The sequence below is a fragment of the Sphaeramia orbicularis genome, chromosome 8, assembly GCF_902148855.1.
Source record: "Sphaeramia orbicularis chromosome 8, fSphaOr1.1, whole genome shotgun sequence".
In the NCBI taxonomy this organism is placed as follows: Eukaryota; Metazoa; Chordata; class Actinopteri; order Kurtiformes; family Apogonidae; genus Sphaeramia; species Sphaeramia orbicularis.
Genome location: NC_043964.1, coordinates 31,967,650 through 31,993,157, shown reverse-complemented (window position 1 = coordinate 31,993,157; position 25,508 = coordinate 31,967,650). Strand labels below are relative to the sequence as shown.

The following is a 25,508-nucleotide window of genomic DNA, read 5'->3' as shown; positions in this document are numbered from 1 at the left end:
TGAAGTGTTTCAAGTGAAATGATGGTTTGAAATTCATTCATGGTGCACAATTAGAAACATAATGTACTGCGCACTTTTAATCCCCCTCGGCCAAATATAGTGTAAGATTCTGTTGAAAGCTACTGCCCTATAATTTGGATTAGACTGTCTTTGTGTATAACTTATTACATAAATATTTATATTTGAAGGTACTCAGATATTGTAACTGCACAAGGCCACTGGACCTTGAAAAAGTAGGTCAAGGTGACCTATTTTCAATGGGCTTCTGCTCCATGCCAAGATGCATCCACAGTACAAATTTGGTGCAGATATCTAAATGCATTCTTCAGATAATGCGATTATGTCATTGAAAGGACAGACGGACAGACGATAAAACAGGTACAATACCCCTTCAGCCTAAAGTTGGTCGAGGGGTAAAAAGCAGTTTTACTGAACTCTGAGTTCACTGTCAGTCTTTTAGATGCCGTTGACATCATCTACAGGTCTACAAGAAAACCCCTCCTCCACTTTCTCATGCTGCTGTCCTCCTGTGTGACTGGAACTCCATTTCATACTCATGATTCCTCCATCTCACAGGTTCATTTTTATTTGCAAAACTCTAATTGGGAAAACCCCATCACATCTCCAGTCACTGCTTAACCCTTTTATGCATGAATTATGAGAACCTTATTCAAGATTTTTTTCCTGTGTGTTTTTATTCCTCTGTAGGCATTAAAAAAAACAATGTGATTGAACATTTTTTATGAATCTATTTTTCATGGAGTTACAAAAATATCCACTCAGCTGGACACCATGTTTTTGAAGTAAAGAAACATGCATTTACTGACTGAAACTATGGAATACATTTTTTAATGCTGTTAATGTGATGTTTCCTCACATTTTTAACATACTATAATACTAGTTATTACTCACTCAGATAATATGCAACCAAAAAAACTACTTTTTGTTAAAAAACAAAACAAAACAAAAAAAAACCCATGTTAATTAAAGTCTAATAACAATTAGCAGTCCATTTACACTCAAATATGTTACTGCAGATCAGGTTTATCAAGAACAGGAAAGTTACAGTAATGCTATGAATTACAGTGTATGAGATGATGCATAAGGGTCAAAGCACAGTATTTGAAATCTCTCTGACGGGAAATTTTAGAGACAATTTGACAGATTAGTGTTGCTAAATGACCAAAAGTTTTACTTTTAAATTAATTTTTGTTCGCTCTCTGACGGAACATAACTGTGTTTTGACCAATAAGTGTCCACTGTGTTGGCTGATATACAAGTAAAACTAGAAGCACTCGGAGAGCGCAGACCTCCGCCAAGGCTGATCAGTGGCCCCCCCCGTGGGCCCCCCCACGCCAAGGAGGTTATGTTTTTGCCAGGGTTTGTTTGTTTGTTTGTCTGTCTGTCTGTCTGTCTGTCTGTCTGTCTGTCTGTTTGTCTGTCCGTTAGTGTGCAACATAACTCAAAAAGTTATGGATAGATTTTGATGAACTTTTCTGGTCTGCGCCCCCCCCACCCCCCCCCACCCCCCCCGTGGGCCCCCCCACCCCCGATCACCACCAAAATTTAATCATTTCTTCCTTATCCCATTTCCAACAAACCCTGAAAATTTCATCAAAATCTGTCCATAACTTTTTGAGTTATGTTGCACACAAACGGACAGACAAACAGACAGACAGACAAACAAACAAACAAACCCTGGCAAAAACATAACCTCCTTGGCAGAGGTAACAACAAAATCCAAGAATATACAAAAGGACACCTATAGAATAGCTGTCTACTGTAGTGACCATTATGCATGAAAGGGTTAATATTCACAATACAAGTCGTAGTCTGTGTTCTAGTAGCTTCATCAATCTCCTCATACCCAGAGCCTGCGCCTCCTTCGGCCACTCCTCTTTTCAGTTGATTCCAGTCATCTGCAGCAGACCTTAAAGCTGAGCTCATTCATTCCACTCTACTCATCCAAAAACTCTATACAACCATTACTACCAGATCATTACACTTGGTTTTAGTCATTTTGTTTTTTAATACATGTCACCATAAATACTGCACCTGTAATTTCTTTTAAGCACTGGTATGACATGTTGTAAAACTGTATCTGTTTTTATATTCTTACTGCTTACTTGGGTTTATAGATTGCCAGTGACCCAGAATAGATCTGATTACATTTTGGGAGAAGTAAGTCAAAGTTCAAATTTTTTATGAATTTACTTTTTTTTTCCCCCCATTTACTTAAATTGGGCAAAATTTCAAATGTGTGTAGCAGCAAAACTATTGGTTGAATTCATACCAAATTGGTTTCATAGCTTGCCAGTGACACAGAATAGATTTGGTAACATTTTGGGAAAAATAGGTCAAAGTTTAAATTTTTTATGAATTTTTTAAAATCTTTTTTTTCTCTCCCATTTACTTATAATGGGTGAAATTTCAAACGTCTATTAAAACAACAATTTTATTTCAATTTACTTCAAAGCTTTGCACATATATAGAAGCAATTGATATGCTGACATCAGCACACGCATAGACATGATGACATCAGCTGGATCGATGCCAAAATAAGCTACAATATGTGTGAGGGGTGGGGTTTGTTGTGCCTGGCACCGTTTATTTGTAACTTAATTCTTTGTTTTGTTTTTACTGTTTCATCTGCCTTTATGCTGCCTATTGGTTAGGTCGCCATTATAAGTGAGAACTGGTTCTCTATTGACCTACCTCGTTAAATAAAGGTTAAATAAATAGATAGATAGATAGATAGATAGATAGATAGATAGATAGATAGATAGATAGATAGATAGATAGATAGATAGATAGATAGATAGATAGATAGATAGATAGATAGATAGATAGATAGATAGATAGATAGATAGATAGATAGATAGATAGATAGATAGATAGATAGATAGATAGATAGATAGATAGATAAAAGTCTATGGCTGTAGTTACTCATGCAGTATGACAGTTTACCTAAAAGTACCAGTAAACATCATCATATGCACTTTCCTTCTCTGATATAAATTCTTTGTGTCATCATGTCCACTGCTCTTATTCCCTATTATTTACACAGTGCGTGAAACAAAAGCCCTGAATCGATGAAGGTCTACTATATGTACAATCAGCTTTACATAATCCATCCTGCAGTGATGATCTGCCTTCTAGACCGTCTCAGACTTACAGTAAGAAGCTTACAAAGAGTTATCAAGTCAACAATATGCTTCCATTTACATAAAGGTCAGACAGCTGAGACATGGTGAAGTGATTCACAGTGAGTATGGTGACGTGATTGGGTATAGTTGGAGTTTTTTGTTGCATATCACACAAATATTATGAACTAGACAGTTAAAAGATTGAAAATATGTAATTGTTTAACTGGATGTAGACTTTTGGTATATTTTTCTATAATAATGAACACTTCATGCAATTAAATGTATTGTAATAATGTACCTCTGACTCACATTTTTCTCTCAATATTCTTTTTGTAAGTCACCTTTCCAAATGCATAATTCTTAAAAAATCCCCAAACTCTAGTCAATCTATGAGTTACCTAAACCGACAGGCAAAATGGTATTAATTGATATTATCTTATCACAATGGGACCTGATAGTGGGTGGATATATTAGGCAGCAAATGAACATTTAGCCCTCAAAATGGACGTGTTAAAAACAGCGAAATGGGCAAGAGTAGGGATCTGAGTAACTACGAGAGAGAAATTGTGATGGAGTCAGATCACTGGGTCATAGCATCTCCAGATCTGGTTGTTCATTCAGTGTAAAGAGGTTAAAACCTATCAAAAATATCTAAAGAACAACAACCAGATCTCAACCACTCAGCATCCATCGGAGTAGAACACAGGTGTCAAATATGCGACCCGGGGGCCAAATTTGGCCCGCCAGAGGGTCCAATCCAGCCCTTAGGATGACTTAATGAAATGCAAAAAGTACACTGAAGATATTAACAATCAATGGTGTAAAAATCATTTTAATTCAGGTTCCACACACAGATCTCAATTGGATCAGATCAGTAAAATATCATAATAACTCATAAATAACGACAACTGCAGATTTTATCTTTGTTTTAGTGAAAAAAAGTAAAATTACATGAAAACATTTACATTAACAAACTATCCTTTTACAAAAAAATGTGAATAACCTGAAATGTCTTAAGAGAAGTAATTGCAATTTTTTCCAGTATTATACCTGGTACTATATGTTTTATGTATTTGTAATTGTAATGTAAGTTGTAACGCACATGTATAAATGATAAACTGATAAACTGAGGCAGAATATTGTTAAAATTGTTCTTGTTTTTCTTTAGACATTTCAAGTTGTTCATGTTATTCAGATTTTTAAGGAAACATTGTAGATGTAAACATTATAATAATGTAATTTTACTTTTTTCACTGTTATTATTTTACTGGTCCGGCCCACTTGAGATCATATTGGGGTGAAAGTGGCCCCTTAACTAAGATGAGTTTGACACCCCTGGAGTAGAACATCATTACCACCTGTTTAATACGGTGTAGGTTCCCCTTTTTCCACCCGAGGCCTAGACTCCACCAGACCTCTGAAGGTCTGCTGTGGTATCTGGACCATGGTATATGTCCTTCCTTAGTCCATTTTTGGTCTGTACTAACCACTGCAGACCAGGAACAAACAACAAGACTTGCAGCTGTGGAGATGTTCTGACCCAGTCATCACCGTTACAATATGGACCTGGTCAAAGTCACTCAGTTCGTAATGTTGATCATTTTGCTGCTTCCAAAACATCAGCTTTGAGGACTAAATGTTCACTTGCTGCCTCATATGTCCAACCAAATGAAAGGTGCTAATGTCATGACAGAACCAATGATTTCTACTGTCAGTGGTTAGAATGTTATGGCTGATTGATGTGTTTGACAGAGTTGAAAGATTTGTAATCGTTATAGCCACAGGTCAAATACATTTATAGTTTTTCATACTAAAAGAAAGGAATAAATCTAAGGAAAGACAATTTAACCCTTTCATGCATGAATTATGAGAACCTTGGCCAAGATATTTTTCCTGAGTGTTTTTATTCCTCTATAGGCATGAAAAAAACAATGCAAACAAGTTTTTATTTATTTATTTATTTATTTATTTTATTTTTAAGATGTTACAAAAATGTCCACTCAGCCAGACACCATGTGTTAAATTTTTGAAGCAAAGAAACATGAATTAAAAACTAATATCAGAAAGTGATATGCGATGAACTGGCGACTTGTCCAGGGTGTACCCCGCCTTCGCCCCTATGTAGCTGGGATAGGCTCCAAGCGACCCCCGTGACCCTAGTGAGGATAAAGCGGGTTCAGAAAATGATTGAATGATATGGAAAACTATGCAATACAAACACTTATCATTCACTTTCTAGAGATAATATGCAAAAACCCCCAAAACTTGTTGTTTAAAAAAACAAAAACAAAAAACTGTTAATTACAGTCTAATAACAATTAGCAATTGATTTACACTAAAACATGTTACTGCAGATCAGGTTTATCAAGAACAGCATAGTTACAGTAACGGTATGAAAGTCAGTGTATGGGATGATGCATAAGTGTTTATTGTGTTGGCTGATATGGAACTAAAACAACAAAACCCATGAATATACAAGAGAACAGCTGTAGAATAATTGTCCACTGTAGTGACCAGTATGCATGAAAGGGTTAAACCAGTGAAAGCATGAAAATATTATGAGACAGTTGTGTTAATGTATTTTAGGTCTTCATCATCTACACCGGGGCTGTCAAACGTACGGCCCATGGGTCAAATCTGGCCCACGGGATGAATTTGTGAAATGCAAAAGTTACTGATATTAACAGTCAGGGGTGTCAAAACCACTTCAGTCTAGGGACCACATACTACTCAATTCGATCTAAAGTGGGTCGGACCAGCAAATTGTTATAATAATAACTTATAAATAATGAGAACTCCAAGTGTTTTTCTTTGTTTTAGTGTGAAAAAAGTAAATGAAACATGAAAATATTTACATTTACAAACTGTCCTTTCACAAATTTTAACAATACTGAGTGTTTTGTGCCTTTGTACATCCACTGTGGTCTGTAAATTGTAATGCACTTGTGTAAATGACAAACTGAGACATAATGTGATTAAAATATTTTGAAGAAATTTCAAGTTGTTCATGTTATTAACGTACAGTTTGTAGATATAAGCATTTTCATAATGTAGTTTTGCTTCTACACTCAAAGCATAAAGAAAAGTTTGGAGTTGACATTTTTAAGTTATTATTATTTTACTGGTCCTGTTGAAATCATAGTGTAGTGCAGTGTTTTTCAACTTTGGGGTCGGGACCCCACATGGGGTCACCTGGAATTCAAATGGGGCCATCTGAAATTTCTAGTAATTGATAAAAAAATTAAAATAAAAACTTATTAATAAAAAAATATATGGTGAATTGACAGAGACAATCACAATACATAGAAAACATGACAAACTGTGAAGCTGAAACTGAAGCACTGTGGTTCTGTTTCTCTGTCAAATGTTCATTGTGGTCGATTTCAGATGCTGCAGCTCTTTCATAATTCATAGTTTGAGTTCTTGTTTGTTCAGTATTAATTGTCAGCCTTGTAAATACAAGCTGGACTGACTGTACATATCCTGACCAAGGAAAATAAAATTCTCACTTTGTGCAGTAATCTACACCTGGCTTTTCTGCCTCTGTCCATAATAACATATATTATATAGCCTAAATGTCGTCTAAAATTTACATTTATTTACAATATAGTATAGCAAACTATTACGATAAAATATTATTATGATAATGAGATATTATGATAAAAACAAATTAATTTTAGCAAAAAAAAAAAGTTGAATGTCTGGGGTCGCCAGAAATTTGTGATGTTAAAATGAGATCGTGAGCCAAAAAAGGTTGAAAACCACTGGTGTAGTGAGTAGCCCCTGAATTCTTAGAAATTTAACAAACCTCTACTCAATTTAATCTGTGAAACATCTTTACACTTGAAAGTACTGAGTAAATTTGAAAGCTGTGAAATCATTTAGAATTACCTTATGAATTAAGCAAAGTACCGTGAACCCTGACTACCACGAAATATAAAATTAAGTAGATATCATTAACCCATAAAGACCCAGTGTGACTTTTGTGGTGGTTCTCAAAAGAATTTTTCTCTCTATTTAACCTTTCTTAAGTGATTTATCACCATTTTTTGTAATATTATCCTCTGAATTTAGTGAATTTTCAGTGAAAATCAAGTATTTTCTTCTGCTGTATTTACTTTTCTGATCATGTAGATGTTCATAACAGCTCAAATTAAAGGTGAGGGTCACTATATGAAAAATAGAGAAAACTGATAGAAAAAGTGACTTTTTTAGTCCAATCTATCATTAACTGAACATAAACCATTGGTCATTGATTACTGATCCAATTCCATGGGTTTTACTGGTGAATCAATGTTGTAGATGATGACAGTGTTTCCACGTTCACTACAGAGCCTCTGAACGTCCAAATGGGTCATATCAGAAGACCATGAAAAGACGACAAACTGTATTTTACACCAATTATTTACATGGATTGATAAGATTAGCTGAACAACAGGTATTAAACAGTTTAGATCAGTAGATGCTTTTGGTCGGTGGTGGATGTTTGGGTCTTTATTGGCTAAAATGTTACGTAAACTGAAAATGAGATAATTTATCAAAACAAATCTGCTCTTTTACTTAATGTTTTTAATAGAATGTAATTCATACTGGATTATCAAATATCAGAATAAATATTGAACTAAAATGAGTTTGACACCCCTGGTCTACACTTACAAACGCTGGTTACAGACTTGTGTATAATTTAATGTTCCTATAATGATGCTCAAAGTATCACACACACTTCCAAATAAAGCCATTTTTGAGCTGCTCCATCAGAGGCGCTGCTTCATAAATACCATTCCTGCTTGTATTCATCACCTTACCTTTTAAATCTGACTTTGTTTGAAACTCCTCAACACAATGCAATGTGTGTCTTAAATCAGAAACACAGAATCGAGCTCCAAATATCCAGCATCTGACGTCATTTCAAGATAGCGCCGTTTCTCTTTTGACAGAACTGGCTGTAGCTCTCGTGATTACTTTGGCCGGGCAGACTTCCAATAACAAAGGCTGTATCTGCTCTCAACGGCCGCGGTCTTCAGGCTCCATTTCAGGGCACATAAATAATATTCAGCTCTGGAAATAACAGTACTGCTGATTTGATGTCTGGTTTTCTCTTTTGCTTTTCACCTCTTCAGTATTTTCTTTTGTTATTTTAGCAGAAACAACCTCTCCTATTACATCATTACGAAGAAAAAAAAAAATTAGCCACAGCAAATTCATATCAATCTTTATTGTATTTAGAAATCCACGCATCAAATCTTTTTTATTATTTTTTCCTTTACCATTTACAACAGGGAAGAATGAGAGACAAGCAGAATGTCATGCCTTTTCCAGCAGGCGTGATGCACTACAGGATGGGCTGAAATGGAAAAGAGGGGGAGATACATAAAGTGCTTTTGTCAACAGTTTTTTTCTTCTTTTAATAGAAAAAAGGATCAAAACAAAAGGTTTGAGGGTGGAAGGAGAGGACACAGAGGTCCATGGACATGATGGCATGAGTGCATGTGAAGAAGGGAGGAAGTGACAAGTTGATGAGTAGGAAGAGAGTCGTGAGGGTATTTATTTTTTAAAAAATAAAAAAGCGCTCAAATGAAAAAAAAAAAAAAAAAAAAAAGGAGCAGTCTCAACCCAGGATGAGGCTGGACTTGCCACCGGGTGGGTTTCTTCGGTTGCCTGCAGCACTGTTGTCACCTCCCGACGGGGCAGAGGGCTGTGGCGTCTCCTGCTGATCAGTCTCCACTGGCTCCATCTCCGAATTTTCAGGATTTTCTACAGATGGAAAAAAAAGAAAATAAGACGTCAGTAAAAAACCTGTTGGTGCAAAAAGCTGGGATGTGCACATAAATAAACAGATCATGATGGGGGTCTGTTCACTTTTACAATACCTACATTGTTATTTATTATTAGGACTTTACGTCACTTTTACTGAACTTTAACTGAGTTTTCATTGCATTTTAACTGAGGTCTGTTTTTATTGTTGAGTGACTGATCAGCTGACACATACCAGCATTTCCTTCAGGATTAATAAAATATCTTATATTATGTCACAGACTTGTATGAAGCTCAGTAATAAATGAAATTTATTTTAATAATTGCGTTTTTGCTTTTAATTGATGTGAGAATTTACCAAATCATAAGTTAGATAAGTAATTCTTGGGATGATGTATATTTTTTATCAAATTCTTATTTTTACTCTTATCTTCACATTTTATTTTATTCCATTTATTTAGAATTTTATCTTTCTTTGTGTTAATCAGCAGTATTTCACATTGTAACCTGTTGGCTGTATATGTAACATTTCATTTTGCTCCAGTCATTGCTTACTAGTGAGTCTTTCTTTACTTTAAAAAAAAAACAAAAAAAAAACCATATATATATATATATATATATATATATATATATACACATATATATACATATATATATGTATATATGTATATATACATACATACATACATACATATGTATATGTATATATTCTGAAATAATTTACATTGACAGTGCTGTTTTTTTTGACTTTGTTAATATTGCATATATACAACACAAAGATTTAATAAAGAAACCTACTTATGAATCCATTAAACCCATTAATTTATGAGCCAACCGTAACTAAAGACTAAACTTAACAAAATAAAATTGAGATTTATTTTTTGGCCGCGTCACCAAGCCTTAGATTGATAAGCAACAGTACATTAAAGGGAGCCAGATAGTGTACAAAAACTTTGACAGTTTTATAGTAAAACACCATGTCATGACCGTTAGAAATGAGCAAAGTATTTGAGTAGAAGCCAATAAAATATGCCTGATGGTGCTTAAATATGGTTAACCAGTTGTGCAGTAAAACACTGCTAAAAGTAAAGGGCCCTTATTGGCCATTAGCGTATGAAGTGCTATAAAATGTACAAACTGAAAAAGATGTTTTATTCTAAAGGCTGATAATGTTACCAACTTTTCCACTTACTGAAATTAGATTTTTTTTTTTTTTTTTTTTTGGCAAAAATGGAGCTGGCACACCCGTTCTCTGTCACACATCAGAAATAAATGGCGTATAAGAATGGTTGCACTACTTTTACAGTTGCACAGGACGCAAGGTCACATAATAAAACTGTTGTAAGATAACACAACACTGTTCATGCTGTTTATATAATAATATGTGATCAGGAGATGAACATAAAAAACAGAAACTTCAAAGTGCTCGTGCAGTACTGTCACGTTCAAACACAGGTAAAATAAGTACGGTACGCTTTGATTTCTAAATGTTTATTGAGATGTGCGGTCAAACCCTCCATTATCTGCGGAGCCAGCCAATGTGTTTCCAACACACACCTGGATGTTAATAAAAAGCTTTTCATAATAAGTGAGCCCTGCTTTGAAAGAACAGCTGCCTGACTACAGACCATTTCACCACTATGACAGGGAAAAAACACATCAAAGAGATCATGTGAAGTTGAAGATGGAAAGGGAGAACATGTGCGCTGTATGTTTGAAAGAATTTTATGGTATGCACGCTGAATTTAGGACAAGACCACTGGCTAGGTTTTATTTAGCTTTTTAGAAGCAGGGAGAGTGGAATTGCCTGATCTGTTAGAGTGAAGCATGGAGCCTTTCACTGTGGTAACTTAATAATCTAAGTCATGCGCTGCTGTTTAGACACAGTGAGAGTGTGAAAGAAACTCAAAAACCTTTTTTATAAACAGCTGAAGAGTTCAGGATGCTTACCATCATTTGCTTGTTCTTGGCCATTTTCAACCTGAGGACATAAGACAAGAATATCAATATCATTCTCACAGTACACAGGTAGTTTTCACCTGTAGCCTGTATAGTACTGTCTATATAATAATATGCTTTTGTGTTCCTACATGTGAAACCTTTAACTTCTGCTTTCTGACTCTAAATCTTCTGCTTTCTGACAGTTCAGCTTGTGTTTTTTTTTTCGTAGGTTATCAAATGCATTTGTTTTACAAGGTGACCTTAGTGCTCCTGCATATTATAAATGACATCTTGATTACCTCCAACAAGGAGGTTATGTTTTTGCCAGGGTTTGTTTGTCTGTCTGTCTGTTTGTTTGTTTGTCTGTCCGTTAGTGTGCAAAATAACTCAAAAAGTTATGGACAGATTTTGATGAAATTTTCAGGGTTTGTTGGAAATGGGATAAGGAAGAAATGATTAAATTTTGGTGGTGATCGGGGGTGGGGGGGCCCACAGGGGGGGCGCAGACCAGAAAATTTCATCAAAATCTGTCCATAACTTTTTGAGTTATGTTGCACACTAACGGACAGACAGACAGACAGACAAACAAACCCTGGCAAAAACATAACCTCCTTGGCGTGGGGGGGCCCACGGGGGGGGGGGGCACTGATCAGCCTTGGCGGAGGTCTGCACTCTCCGAGTGCTTCTAGTTTATCATTTCTTTATTTTTCTTTTTAATTGCCCATTGATAACACACTACCCATGTTGTGTACTAAGGGCTTGTAAATGACCAGACAAAAAAAAAAAAAAATCCATTGGGATTATGTTGTCAGTGGATGATATCTATAAAAAAACATGCTGGGTCAGTTTCAAACAGATGGATAAAGTCATCCACCCCCAGTGAATTTTCCACTGAACTGTATGGAATTATACTTAATCTATGACCACATGCTTTTTGACCTCAAACTAGGCTGTGGCTCTGTTTTGGAAACACCCTCTGTCAGACTAAATAAGAGGTACCTCTCGTCTCTGGTTCCACACCATGGCTGCCCCGGAGTTGTGGATAGTGGTCAGTTCCGGCTGAGGGTTCTTGGGAAACAGAAGAGGTTGCTGGCACCGTCTCAGTGGGGCTGAGGGCTCCCCGCACAAAGTCCCTGCGGCTGCTCCGGCTGGATGGTGACAAACAGACAGACAGCGGAAGCAATAAATGTATAAATACAGCATTTAAAGACTGAGCGGAGTTTAACACACTTTCGCAGTCAAGCATACAGTATTTTAGTTTCCCAACAGATTATATTGAAGCCAGACAGGACACACAAGAGACTAATGACAAAGCATGAGTCAGGCTTCAAAGCAGCAGACTCATACCATATGGACACTAATCCAATTAGCCACACAGCCCCCCTAGAACCCCAGTGTTTCTATCCCACGAGGCGGCCGTGCTTACAGAAACATTCATCTTCTCAGATTTGACAAAACATCAGCTTTAAGTGAGAGTCTGTCTGAAATAACACGAAACAAAATCACTGAGAACCAACATGAAACATCACCAAATCCGATTGGGCAACTGCAACAGACCCAGAAATGCTGTGGAACACTTCCAGGCAGACGACCTGAATGCCAAAACTCACATAACCCTGTAGTGCCTGCATTCTGCTTAAGCAGGAAAGGCATTAGAACCTAGTGTTTGCCCCTCTGTGGGGAAGCAGACTGTGGTAAAGCCACATAAGGGCAGGCAACAGCAGCTCCAGTCTAGAGGGCTGGGGAGGGGACAGACCGTCTTTGTCATGAGGAGACAACGGCTGCTGAAGAGTCAGGGGAGTGAGCACAGTCGTTAATGGAGTGAAGTGAATCAGCAACGTTGAGAGTCTCCATCACTCAACAAGAGCTCCTTTATAACCGGATCCACATTTATGGGTCTGATCAATTCTCTGGACAGTGAACAACAAATGGAAAATAGACAAGGACTGAAGGAGATTGATGGCCTCGACAGTAATGCATTAACTCATCATCACAACAACACACACCCGTCTACTTAACCTTATAGCTCTCCTGGGGCCATGTCATAAAAGTATGATATAACTGATCAACAAGCTTGGAGACAGGAAGAGCAGTCCTGCTGCTGTCCTGACTTCCCCTCTGGTCAGAGCTGGTTCTTATGTGACCACAAAGATAAGAATCCGACAACAATAACAGCCACTTCATCTCATGGATGCACTGATTGTGGAATTCTGGGCTGATTCGATGTTTAAAAAGACATTTTTCCTGATAGTGGTTACTGATACTAGGGCTGAACCATTTTGGCCAAAAATAAAATCCAGATTTCTTTCCTCTAAAAACTCAATTTTTGATTTTGATTCGGGCTGGCAGTGGCATTTTAGCCAGCATGTCGTTTTCATGTGCAGTCTGCAATGCAACGCACTGCTCCCACTCTGGTGTGTGATGAAGTTTGAGGGGCTTAAGTAAGTTGGTTGTGCTGCTGTCTTTGACTGATACCGCCTTCAGGCTGAGCTTGCAGCGAGGAATGGTTTGGTCTTCATCGGAAACTTCGAAGCCGTACCAATTCCACACAACCAACTTGCCTTTATTATTTTTAGCCACAAACTTCTCACTCTCCTTAGCAAATGTCATTTTTGTACTGGTGTGAGGAGACCAAAGACTGTGGAGACCGCTCTCACAGTTAGGAGGTGGAGCCTACGGTAGCCCGGAGGCGTGTGGCCCAGAGACACGAGAAAGATGAAATTCAATTTGATGATTACCCTTTTTTAAATATTGTCCCAATTAAATAATCCTATATCGATTAATCATGCAGCTTTAACTGATACCAATGTTTGTAACTGTTGCATTTTTGTGGTTAGATATTCCCAAATAAACAATCTTAATTACAAAAATGTATATGACCAAGCAATTTTAAAACCTTTCAGTACATCATCACACTATCCTTGAATTTCAACTATACAAATGCAAAAAAACACAAAAAACAAACACTTAATACAGCACAACAGCTGAACATTTAGTGATGTCAATGTCATTTTTTGTTGAAGATAGTTAACAAGGTGAGTAATACCTAAAAACAACTCAGAGCTGTTATGCTGTGTGCCTCTGCATGTGAAAACACAAAATCGGGAGGAAAAACCTACTAAGACCAAGGATGAATTATAATAAGCTAATTTACTGCATACGCATTACATCAGCACATTCCTCCAGTTTCAGCTGAACTCCTTTTTAGAGAAGAAAAAGTCCAGTGAGTCCACAGTGAGGTCTGTGGATCATTCTGATCAACCAGTCCACAGCTTTGACACTGTCTGGAGCCCCAGAGTAAATAGCTCAATGACAGGTAAATGCTACAGAAACCTGTCCAGCACTCATCAAAACCAGGCACGGGAACTTCCTGGTGGCCTAAAGATCTAAAATTCACTGACCTAAATGCAAATTATAGAAATTACTTTGTGTATTTGTGAAACACTAAAAACAAAAACATTACTCTCTGCAAATGCGAGCTGGAAATATCAGTGAAATAATAATTTTAAGGTAAATTCTTCATTGTTCATACAGCACGAAAATTTCATACACTGTGTGAATAGTTTTCTGCAAAGTGGCCCGTGTGAAAACATGTGATCCTTGGCTTGTGAGTTACTTTACAGCCCTTAGCTCCAATTGGATTCTGCTGTTAAAGAACTTTTCACACATTATCAAATCTCTGAGCCTTTTCCAAACAGCCGTAATTAGCCAATGTTCACTTCTTAATGCAACCATATTAAGGAGGGATTTTACAACATAAGCTTTATATTTTTTTAATACTGGAAGTGGCGCAATGTTATTTTTCCCCACTCAGGTCCATGTTTGTAAAGACCCTGAAAACTCCAAGACATTTACAGGTCTCACATCCCCATCTGCATTTCTCTACCTCTCACCCCACACTTAAAATAAATCTTCCCTCTTGTCGACATAAGGCCACATATTTCACCAATCGACACATTTTTTACTGACCTATATTTTTTCCAGTCGAGGTCTGATCCTCATCCCTATTTAACAAAGCCTAGCTTCAAATTACCCTTATCCCAGTACTCCAGAGCTTTTTGGCTTTTACATTTGTGGGATGCTCTTTCTGACAGCCTAAATGGAAAAATTCTAAATAACACTCCAGCTTGCATGTTTTTCTTGCTCATTTTAAAAGAATTAATTCCATGGTGTTTTTGCTTACTTAAGGTTTGTGGTGCTTTTGTCTCCTTTTACAAGCCTGAACTTGCCCTTGTGTTAAACTTGCACTTTAGGCCGTATATTGCTTGGGTTCTACTGGTCTTCTCTAGGATATCACATTGATAATAACTAAATGTTATAGTGATGGACTGAATTACTGGGTGGATTGTTCCTCCGATGAGCATGGGGGTCATCAGGTTCTGCAAAAATGTTGGAGGCCATCTTGCTCTTGCGCTGGGGGGTCGTGTTGTCATCTGTGCCAAAGGAGAAGCTGGTTTCCCCGCCTGGCGGTCGTAGTACCCTAAGAAACAACAAATGAAGGATTACAATATCACTTGATTGACATCCTTGCCATCATGCTCCCATCCCCCACAGTTTAGGTCAAACTAATAACACATGGCCACCACAGTGATGAGCAGCATGGTGAAAAAAAAAAAAATCAATAGCCAAATAAAACATGAGGTTGCTTCAGGCTACACACTGCCTTCTCCCTACTCCACCCTATTCCTTTCTTAGACATACCATACACATAAAAACACACAGACTATCAGTAAGGTCTGTGCTCTCTAAGCCCCGGCTGTCACACAATCTCTGCCCTGCAGCTGACTCCAGTCGTGTATAATCAGAGTTAGCTGGCTAGCTGCTGCCGCTCCTCTACACGGATTCCTTTGCGATGACATATGACGGGTCAGTGTTATTTCCTGGTAGAATTTTAAATATACATTAACAAAACAGCAAATCAAATTCAACGTCTATTGTATGTGAAAAGTCTGAGCTACAGGGCAAAATATAGGTCACCTTGTACATAGATTGTTCTAGAAAGCCAGTTAACAAACATGTCATGTAAACAAAGCCCACTTTTCCTCCAACATTCCTTACACCACAGGCTGAACAAAAGAAACACCATAATGAGTGGGGAACCCTTAATTTCCTCGTTGTGCTGAAGGACAGTTAGGGCGGAGGACATGAACTGATGTGCTTGCAAAGCCCCTGCTGGACCCCTCCCTCTTTTTTTTTCTAGCAAACTGGTCTCCTCAGAGTCCCTGAAGCCACCAGCTGACACGCTGAGCAGCTGTCTGAAGGCCAGACAGGCAGATGGAGGCCAAAGAACAACTTAGCTTTCAAAAAGCAGCACAAGAAAGAAAGCAACAAGAGGAGGAAAAAACACAAACTGCACTGTAGATTGTGTGGATTTTCTCAATCAATTCATGTATACACACTAATGTCTGTCACACTTGGCTGTGACAGTAATGCCTAAACCAGACTTCACCTCCCGGCCAGGGGATGAGCTCATGCTTTCCACATGGATTGTGAGGGAGAAGAGTTAGCTGCATGGCAGCAGACCCCACCCTAAAATGAAACTGCAAATAATATCAATGAAATAGCATTAACAGTTAAAAACTGGGAGGCAGCTTTAGGCAGGTGGAGCTAGGACAGATCCAGCTGAGCTCTATAGAGCCCAAGATGGTATGTCTGATAAGGCTGGGCAGGAGGCTTTGATGGCCTAGTAAGATTTGAGCCTGATTCTGCTCAAGTTGCTGCTAGATTGCTGCTGTACAGATTCCCTCGATGAGCCAGCAGTAGAAATGATCAGCCGTTCGTAAAAGGGGCTTTAAGGAGCAAAAGCAAAAGAGCTAAAGATTTACAGGCTTATCCAACTCAAAGCCCCCACCCATCATCAGTAAACGGCATGCGACTTCAAAACGCTTGATGACTGACTGACCGAGATTTTACATGCACACTCAGCAAAGCCTGACAAATAGTACTAGTTTCCTAAAGGCTATGGTTTACATGGTCTGAAGCACCCCAAAGGACTGCGGCAGACATATTCTAAAAGGCATTTTCTTTGCTTTGTTTTCACTGCAAAGGGGGAGGAAGGCATCCAGACAAGACGCATCACTTACTGAAAGACTATGACTGCGTGTTTGAAGGATGAGTGGTCCTCTTAAGTTTCTCTATTAAAACAATGATTCACCAGTTATTGTGAGTCAACACCTACATATAGAGGAGTCTGGAGAGGAAACCACTCGAGCCTCTGTAAACTTCAATCTGTGATAATGGCATTTCCAGACCAACTCTCGGATTCTTTCTGCGATCAATCACTTAAATGGACTCCAAGTTCATGAGCTGCCTCCTGACTCTACTGAAAAAACTGCTAAAAACCCACAGTTAAGAACAACTTGAACATATTTCCTGTTAGAGAGCAGCACAATTACACATCCCTGCAGAAGTGGATCTGTGACTTGGACAACAGAAAAAGTTATTTTACAGTCGACTACTGCCAGATGAGAGCTAACTGTGGGTAGCTTTGTCCCATTTCTTCAAGCACCAGATGAAAAAGCATCCCTCCAGCCACTTGGATGCCTTAACTTCTACGCCTAATTACTCGCATATGTGAAGCAAATTAGCCTAACTTTGTGTAGCTTAAGGCTATATAGTGCATCAGACACCCAATAAGATTAAGTTAATTAGCAAGACTATGTGACAGTTTAGCTAAATCCACAAAAATCCCCTGCCAGCCACCAGCGGGCCAATGTTAGGTAGCGGGGTTCATGAAAACAGACGCAGAAAAGAGGCGTTTGCTAGCTGAAAGGCTCGCCCGCATCCCACTTCTTTTGTTCCTTCGTGGACGGCTTTCGACTCCTTTTACCTGGAACTGCTTTTAGCACCAGGTTCCACTCCTTGAAAGGTGGTGGTCGTCGTCATCTTTATGGGGTATTTCGGTGCCTCGGTGGTGACAAACAGTCAGTGAAAAACTAACGAAAAAAAAAAATTTCTTGTCCTTCCCTGCAGAGATGCGACGGGATGTAGACTCCACCCGACACTGTAAAACGTAACGGAAGCCAGATCGGCTGGTTCTGCGGTGCCAGTCCAGAAGACCCAGCCCACCAGCAATCGGCCAGCTCTGATTGGCTAGAACGCACCAGAACTATTCTCTGATTGGACGAAACTTCACCGAATTCTGCTCTGATTGGACGGAACCGCAACGATCGCCTCTTGTTGGTGGCAGGTCTCTGCTTCATGACAGGGATCAGACAGTGCAGCCCAAACCCCCAGGGCCCACTTTTCCCACATCAAAGCATTTATTATGAAAGTATTTACCATGACATGAGGATAAAGTAACACTACAATCGCTTTAGGACACACTGTATGTAGGATTCTTTTCTTTTGTGCTACAGTTAATCAAAAAGAGTCAAACAATCACACTCAAGTCAGACAAAATCTGGGAAAGTTTGGAAAAAGACATATCTTTATTTTAACAAGCATCATAACAGACAGTACAGATGTTTATTTAACTGAAACATCCTTTCAGGCTTCCCAAATTTGATGCTCAGCCTAGTTAAACTATTGATCGAAACATTCTACACATTCACTACTATATAAAAATGTATAAAATCAAATAACTTTTCTGCCGACTAAAGAAACCAAACGACAATCCACATTCCCACACTGGGTATACCGTTTACCGAATCCCAAAATCGTACACTTCAGGATCAGATTTGCTGGACTAAACTTAGTCCGACAACATTTGATCTGTAAAAACAGTTTTATTAATTCTCACCCTACAACCATTCATGTTTCCCACAATCTTGGAACGAGCCCTTTGCACTGGGGAGGGACGTCCTTAACATGAACAACAATACAGCATCAAACAAACCTGAACAGAGAGTGAGCTGGATGTAGTTTATGTACAAAGTAATGAGGGTAAGAATGAAAATACTATACAGCAGGTAGGTGTAGCAGAGTGCCGACATCTGCATGGAACTGTGTTGAGACGATAGAACAAGTTGCAAAGAAGTGGCCTTTGAGTGTCACAGGCCAGAGGGAGAAGGAAAAGTTGGGATGCACGTGGCTGATTACATCAGGCCTCCCGTCTGTTGCTGAAACACATCAATTGTATCTTCGTCTTCCATTTCCAACTGTTAAAACAAGAAGATAAATATTATGTGACATTTATTACATGGGGTTTGATAAGCCTTAACTTGAGTTACCTTTTCATATTTAGTTCCTTGAGTCTTGTTTCACTCTGATCAGGGTTTACACACATTTGTTTTGGCTATTTTCATACTACTACTATAAATAATAATAATCAGGCTTAGTTTTTAGTCAAACAATGCCTCACTAGCAACTACACCTCCGCAAATCTAATGAAAACCCAAAGGCAGACTCCGTAATTCTTTCATTTCTATTCAATGTCTTTTTGTTGCTCAGCTCCATGCTTGTTTTATAATTGATTTTGAGATTTTATTGATCATTTTTAAAGCTCGTCTGGGTCTGGTGCCTAGTTACATGATTGAATTGCTAAATAAAATGAGCCAGCCCATGACCTCAGATCCTTGGGTGGAACAGTTTCAGTCATTCAAGGTTGAGGTTCAAATCCAAAGGTGACTTTACCTTTACCATCACATTTCTACAGACTTGCATTTATTTGACTTTAGTATTTATATTCCTTTTTATTAGTAGTTTTTTTTTTCCATTATTTGACTTCTGTCTTACTGCTTTTACCACTTATTGCTATTGTTAGGTTTTACATCCCTTTTTATTTCTTTTATTGCTGTAATGGGTACCCACTTTCACTATTTTTATGATGTGATGTCTTTTCTACCTTTTATCCCTCTTTACAGGGGACCGGATATTGATCTCACTGAGTTTTGTTCCACTTTCCTTTTAATTATTGTCTAAGATAACTATTTTGAAGTGCAACAAAGATGCCGACTAAAGGGACTTCCAATGGGGCCCTGGGGGTATGTTCCCACATGAATAACATATTTTAAATATTAGCTTTAAAATATGGATTTAGTATCAATTTTTGCATCTGAATATGAAAAATATGACCTACTTTGATCTGAAGATGGCAAGTTCTGCCAAAAAGTGTACACTTGGCATCTTTAAAAGTGAAACTCTATAATCTTTCTAAAACTTTTGACAATTTTACTTAATTCTATGCCTTTTCGAGGCCGGGAAAATGACATTATTTTCAAGTTTTTCATGATAATTATAACTGCATGATAGTTGAATAGATTAACTATGTTGTTTATTGTGCACATGAATTGTGATGTACTGCATATTCTGTTTGTACAAGCATCTGTTTACAGTGCAATATTCAACACGCTGTTTAGTCTGGTGTATTCTGATTGCCTGAGGCTTCAACATGCTTCCCATGTGAACATGTTATCATCCATGTCTTGGCTTAAGACCTGGTGTGTGCCTGGTTTCAGCCTACAGACATTCCCACAAGACAGACTGGTCATTGTTTGGAATAATTTTATGTTACAAGTCTGTGACTGGCTCTATGTCCAACAATTGTATTTGCCATTGGTCATGAAAAAGATATTAATAGAATTCTGATTAAAGAGCATGAAAAACAAATACATCATCTTGTTAAGGAGAGCATGTGATGATACACATATATTCTGCTGAATGTATGCAAGTTCAAGCGCTGACTTATACACAAAAGGTACTCAATGAAACACGCTCCTTCATCGAGCTATTTATTTTGAACACTTAATCATGTCAAGACCATAACCTTACCTGTGATGGTGTGTCTGTCTCATTTATTGGCTGCCCATCAAATCTGAACCGGATTTGCCTCATCGACAGTCCCTGAAAAGGTAGACACATTAAAATACTGAGTAATGTATTCAAGGTCGACAGGAAAAAGAAAATTATTTGGCTCTAGTGTAGTTTTGACTTCATTAGCCTGCTGGCCATGCAAAAAACAGACAATATTGGCATTGTGTTTTCATTTTTCCAGGGAACTGAGCCTTCCTTAGCCTTTTGATTCGAGAGGAATTCCAGTGGCTGATTTCCATAAGATACTAAGTGCATTGCTTACAGTTTAATTATCCTAGAAGTGAATGATGTTTTTAGATCTAAACTGAGGTTACCATAAAACCTTAGAAGTATTCTTCTTCTATCTCTGTAATAACAGTTGAAATCAAGTTTACAGTAGACTCTTAAGAACTTAAATGACCCTGATCCCAGAGTTTGTTTTTTTCAGTCTTGAGTCTTTACATTCATTGTTGCATTCTATTATAAGAAAGAGTCTGACAAAGAAAACTTGATGTGTGATTCAGCTAGGGAATAAAGAAGCAGACAATGAGATTTATTGTGAATTACATATAAAGCCACAGACAGAGATGCATGTACTGTAAGTGGATAAGACCGTTTGGTTTGGGCCATGAAGGAGAGGAAAGGCCTTAAGTTTGGATAAGCTAAAGAAGACAGATTAAAAGTAACTGTGACAGAATCTGAGCAGTAAACACCACAGCACAGAGCTGGATGAACATCAGTAAGAACAAGAAGAAGGTTAGAAGGTTAAAAGAAGGTAACCCTAAGAACAAACAAATCTTAGGCAAAACATGACTAAAAATGGGACCAGGATGGATAAGATTTTACTAAGCGTCATCTGGTCATCATTTTACATTCAGATGTGAGAGAGAGTGAGAAAGAATGCAAGTGTAATACATGCAATATTTTTGTTCCTAACGTTACATTGCATTATTCAAAATGCTGAAATTACCAGTCACTAAGGATATGTGTGAGTATCACCAACATGTATTGCTATCATGTGGGAAAAATAAAAACGATCAGTATTCACTTTCATGCCATAATGTAAAAATTATCAAGTTAAAACGTGAAACTTTTCACATGATAAATACCTACATTATAAAAACATGAAACTCAAGCTTAGATAAAGGTGCCTGGAGAGCAGATAAATAAAGGATAAAGATTTACCAGACTCTAATTAGGTTGTGTAGTTTTCATACTTTTTTTTTTATAGCTACAACATGTTGATATCTTGAATGTTAAAAAACATAACTGTGCATTCAATGGACACGATTGGCCAATGATGTAATATGATCTTCATGTGACTGAATAAAGAAGGAGTCCAATCAGCTCCAGGTTTGTTGTCATTGATCAGCTAGAGGATCAGGAGTCTCTGAGGATGCAACCCCTGTATATGTAATAACCCTGTTATAAGGATTAGTCCCTGATACTTTCAGATACTGATGTTACGTCTTATTCTTCCTTCTGTACAGACCTATGCATCTTAAAATCATCCTCAGTGTGAACAAACTAATCACAGTATCATCTACCATCTTCATAACAGCATAATCTCACCATGTATTAAACAGAACTTAAACTGTATAAATTATCAACAATCATCTGCTCATCTGTTGTTCATGCATCAAATACTTAAGTATAATTTCAAGTTATATCTTGTTAATATTTACATTTTTAGTTTTAGCTCTGCACCCCTGTATATGTATGAGGGGGCTTCAAAAAGTTTGTAGAAAAAGGACAATTGGGGGAAAAAAAAGTTTAAGTTATGATGTTTATTTTTCAACATATGCTCTATCTAGGTCAGGGGTCACCAACCCTGGTCCTTGAGAGCTACTATCCTCCATGTTTTAGACGTTTCCCTCTTCCAGCACACCAGTCGTTATCAGGCTTCTGCAGCGCAAAATGGTAGGCTTATCATTTGAATCAGGTGTGTTGGAAGAGGGATACATTTCAAATCTGCAGGATAGGCCCCAGGATCTGGGTTGGTGACCCCTGATCTAGGTCAATCACTTCTGCAAGCACTGGTATCAACCTTTAAGTCCATCCGTGTAAAACTGAGGGCCATGTGATTGAAACCATGTCAAAGCTATGGTCTTTTCCCACTAATTTTTAAAGCCCCCTTGTATACAGTCAATTTTCTCTTATGTTTATATTTTTCAATTATGTTTTTATACTTTTACTTTTATTTTGGGTTCGTAATTTTTTTACTATTATTGTAATTGTATTGTAATTGTTTTGTCGTCTGGCATTAAAAGTTTGCAGCATGTTATGTTTTCACGTGTTGCAAATAGTGTATTGTCGGTTTAAATTCTCATTTGTCCAGATCATCTTTCATCCTTGGTTGTTTTTGAAGTTCAACTGGACTGGATTTGTTCTTGGAAACTTTTAACTCATCCAAGAGACTTCATCAGGTTTGATGAACTACTGGAGTCTCTTGGGTGAGAGACAAAACGGTTTTAAGAACAAAACCAGTCAAGCTGGACTTTTAAAACAACCAGACAAATAGTGAGTTGATTGGTTCTTCTTGCCCATGACATTTCATGGCATTGTTGACTATGTGTTCACTTGCATAAAAAACAAATCTCAATCGTGTAACATGACAGTGTTCTTGTTACGTGATATGGATATGATATCATCAGGATAAGTTATCGCAATATAACAAGATACTGTTATTTTTTTGGACATGGCAGCATAGCATAATTGTGAAAAGGGCTAAAATAATTACTTTAAACACTGCCTTCCTCATCTTTAAATAAATCGAAGTTGTACATACTTCAGAGTTGTTGTCCTGAACCATCAATTAATTCAAATACTGCAATTATTTTTCATATGTAAAAGCAGCACAACATAGCAACATATTTCTTGTAAGACTCTCTCAACACCAAGTCAATGTGCTTTTTTGAATATTAGGATATAAGGACCTAAGGCTGATATTCCACTGAAAGACTTAACATAAAACCTGGAAATGACTCGATGTGACGATAGATATACTAGGTCAAATGTTACACACTGTATAACGTTGGTTTTGTCGTGCAAAGAGTAACATGCAACTGTAGTCAACATTTCCCCAAATATGTTATTCCTATAACCCAGTAGCTGAATGTGTGTATGTGTAGCAGGTGTACAACTAGATGCCATGCCCACCTGTCTCTCACAGTAGGCCTTCATAAGTTTGATGAGCGGCGTGTGTCTTTTGATCTTGAACTGCACTACAGATCCATCTTGACCTGCTACTTTCAGGTTTATGTGTTCATTGTTTTCTGTCTTCACCGCTTCCTGGGGGATGGGGGCACAGACAGAGAGGACAGTTAACAGAAGGAAAAACCAAGGTGAGATGACCAGCAGATAAACCAGTTAAGTAACAATTAACTGTGAAGCTCTTATCTTGAAATCAATGGCTGTTTTGTCAACACAGTTTTACAGACAATGAGCTGCATCCTGCTCTCTGACACTGTAAGAGAGATGATTTAATATAACAAGAGCATTAACTGTAGAAGATCCATTTAGGTTTGGTAGAAGTAGCTGATCCTAAACTGAAAATATTATCTCATTATTTGCAAAAGATTAATAGCCAGTTAAGTTGTTAAGATATGGTCTAGATCAGGGGTGCCCAACCCTGGTCCTCGAGAGCTCCTATCCTGCATGTTTTAGATGTATCCCTCTTCCAGCACACCTGACTGCCATTATCAGGCTTCTGCAGAGCTTGATGATAGACTTATTTGAATCATGTGTGTTGGAAGAGGGGTACATCTATAACATGCAGGATAGTAGCTCTTGAGGACCAGGGTTGGGCACCCCTGGTCTAGATAAATTTTACCCCCAACACACCAGTTAAATAATACTGAGCTTTACAGACAGCCTATCCTTTTAATATCACTTTATACTCATAATCCTAAATTGCATAGACCTGAAGCAGGAAGTTTTCCATTCTTGTCTGACAGCTTTGGTTACTTTTAAGGCTAACATTTCACACAATTGAAAAACTAACAAGCTTAGAAAGTGCAATATGTTGATTAACCAGTGGGATCCAACCTTCTCCCTCAGTGTCCAGAGGTTACAGAGGATGTGACTCAGATTAACAGTCTGATGGCGTGGTTTACTAGTTTGTGGTTAAGTATAGCGTGTTTCTTTTTCATATTGATTTGTGGAAGATGAAGACTATTACTGAGGTATATTTTCTCTACTACAGCCAGCACAGTTGCCAAGATAAAAAAAACAAAAACAAAAAAACACTACAGTTTCAGAGGTGTATCTGTTGTAACTGGTATACCGACAGTACAGATTTTATTACACTTCAAAACGACCACAACATGAGACACCAGCCACTGTGAACAAACATGCATTAGTGGTATGAGGAATACACCAACGATGACACCAGCTGGTTGAGTGTGATGAAGCAGAAAGCGATCTGCGCGCCTGTCGGTGCGCGTTCACAAACCTTCCGGTCTATCAAAGTAGACATTGCTAGCTAGTTTTTAATTTAACTTTCAACTTTAACAAGATTAAAAAAGACACGTGAAATGTCGGGTTTTGTACGAGCCACTATGCCAGAGATCTATTAAAATAAACTGGTATTTTGACACATGGTAGAAACACTCACCTTTGGTTTTTCATCAGCCATGGTTACTCTTTTGGCGCTTCTCTATGCTGCTACACAAAGAATACGAGTACGCGCACGTAGTCGTCCCCACTTTAATTATTGGAACCTAACGTGCGCGGGCACGCGTCAATGCGCGTCCACATCACCGTGTCGTGATTGGCTACATGTTATCACATGTATCAAAGCGCAGTCTAGGCATGGGCGGGAGAGCCCTCATGCGCGTTAAAGAGGCACCCAGCCGCACATGCACGCGCACAACAATGTTTTTCCCTTTTTCTGTGAGGTACAATGACCAGACCATTAAAAGCACACACACTTAC

The 25,508-nt window shown here is 38.0% G+C and overlaps 2 protein-coding genes across 2 annotated transcripts; both read right to left on the bottom strand.

The window, feature by feature from the left end:
- Positions 1-8,341: 8,341 nt before the first annotated feature.
- Positions 8,342-17,863, bottom strand: LOC115424675 (jupiter microtubule associated homolog 1). The gene is made up of 5 exons (XM_030142060.1): positions 17,671-17,863; positions 15,179-15,321; positions 11,841-11,989; positions 10,851-10,881; positions 8,342-8,900 (listed from the first exon to the last, which is right to left on the bottom strand). Exons 1-5 carry the CDS (start codon positions 17,724-17,726, stop codon positions 8,755-8,757), a joined length of 525 nt encoding a protein of 174 aa, XP_029997920.1. The 5' UTR covers positions 17,727-17,863; the 3' UTR covers positions 8,342-8,754.
- A 379-nt stretch (positions 17,864-18,242) lies between these two features.
- Positions 18,243-25,340, bottom strand: LOC115424644 (small ubiquitin-related modifier 2). Its single transcript, XM_030142020.1, has 4 exons — positions 25,189-25,340; positions 23,733-23,864; positions 20,553-20,624; positions 18,243-18,940 (listed from the first exon to the last, which is right to left on the bottom strand). Exons 1-4 carry the CDS (start codon positions 25,207-25,209, stop codon positions 18,878-18,880), a joined length of 288 nt encoding a protein of 95 aa, XP_029997880.1. The 5' UTR covers positions 25,210-25,340; the 3' UTR covers positions 18,243-18,877.
- Positions 25,341-25,508: the final 168 nt, after the last annotated feature.

What these genes read in the sequence shown, in the direction of transcription:
- LOC115424675 (XM_030142060.1), bottom strand. Translation starts at nt 17,726, where the DNA reads ATGACGACGACCACCACCTTTCAAGGAGTGGAACCTGGTGCTAAAAGC. An exon ending in GGTGCTAAAAGCAGTTCCAG is followed by an intron (nt 15,322 to 17,670) that starts GTAAAAGGAGTC and finishes GTTGTTTCTTAG; the next exon opens with GGTACTACGACCGCCAGGCG. An exon ending in TCGGAGGAACAATCCACCCA is followed by an intron (nt 11,990 to 15,178) that starts GTAATTCAGTCC and finishes GTCACCATCCAG; the next exon opens with CCGGAGCAGCCGCAGGGACT.
- LOC115424644 (XM_030142020.1), bottom strand. Translation starts at nt 25,209, where the DNA reads ATGGCTGATGAAAAACCAAAG. An exon ending in TGGCTGATGAAAAACCAAAG is followed by an intron (nt 23,865 to 25,188) that starts GTGAGTGTTTCT and finishes CCCATCCCCCAG; the next exon opens with GAAGCGGTGAAGACAGAAAA. An exon ending in AGGCCTACTGTGAGAGACAG is followed by an intron (nt 20,625 to 23,732) that starts GTGGGCATGGCA and finishes CTACCTTTTCAG; the next exon opens with GGACTGTCGATGAGGCAAAT.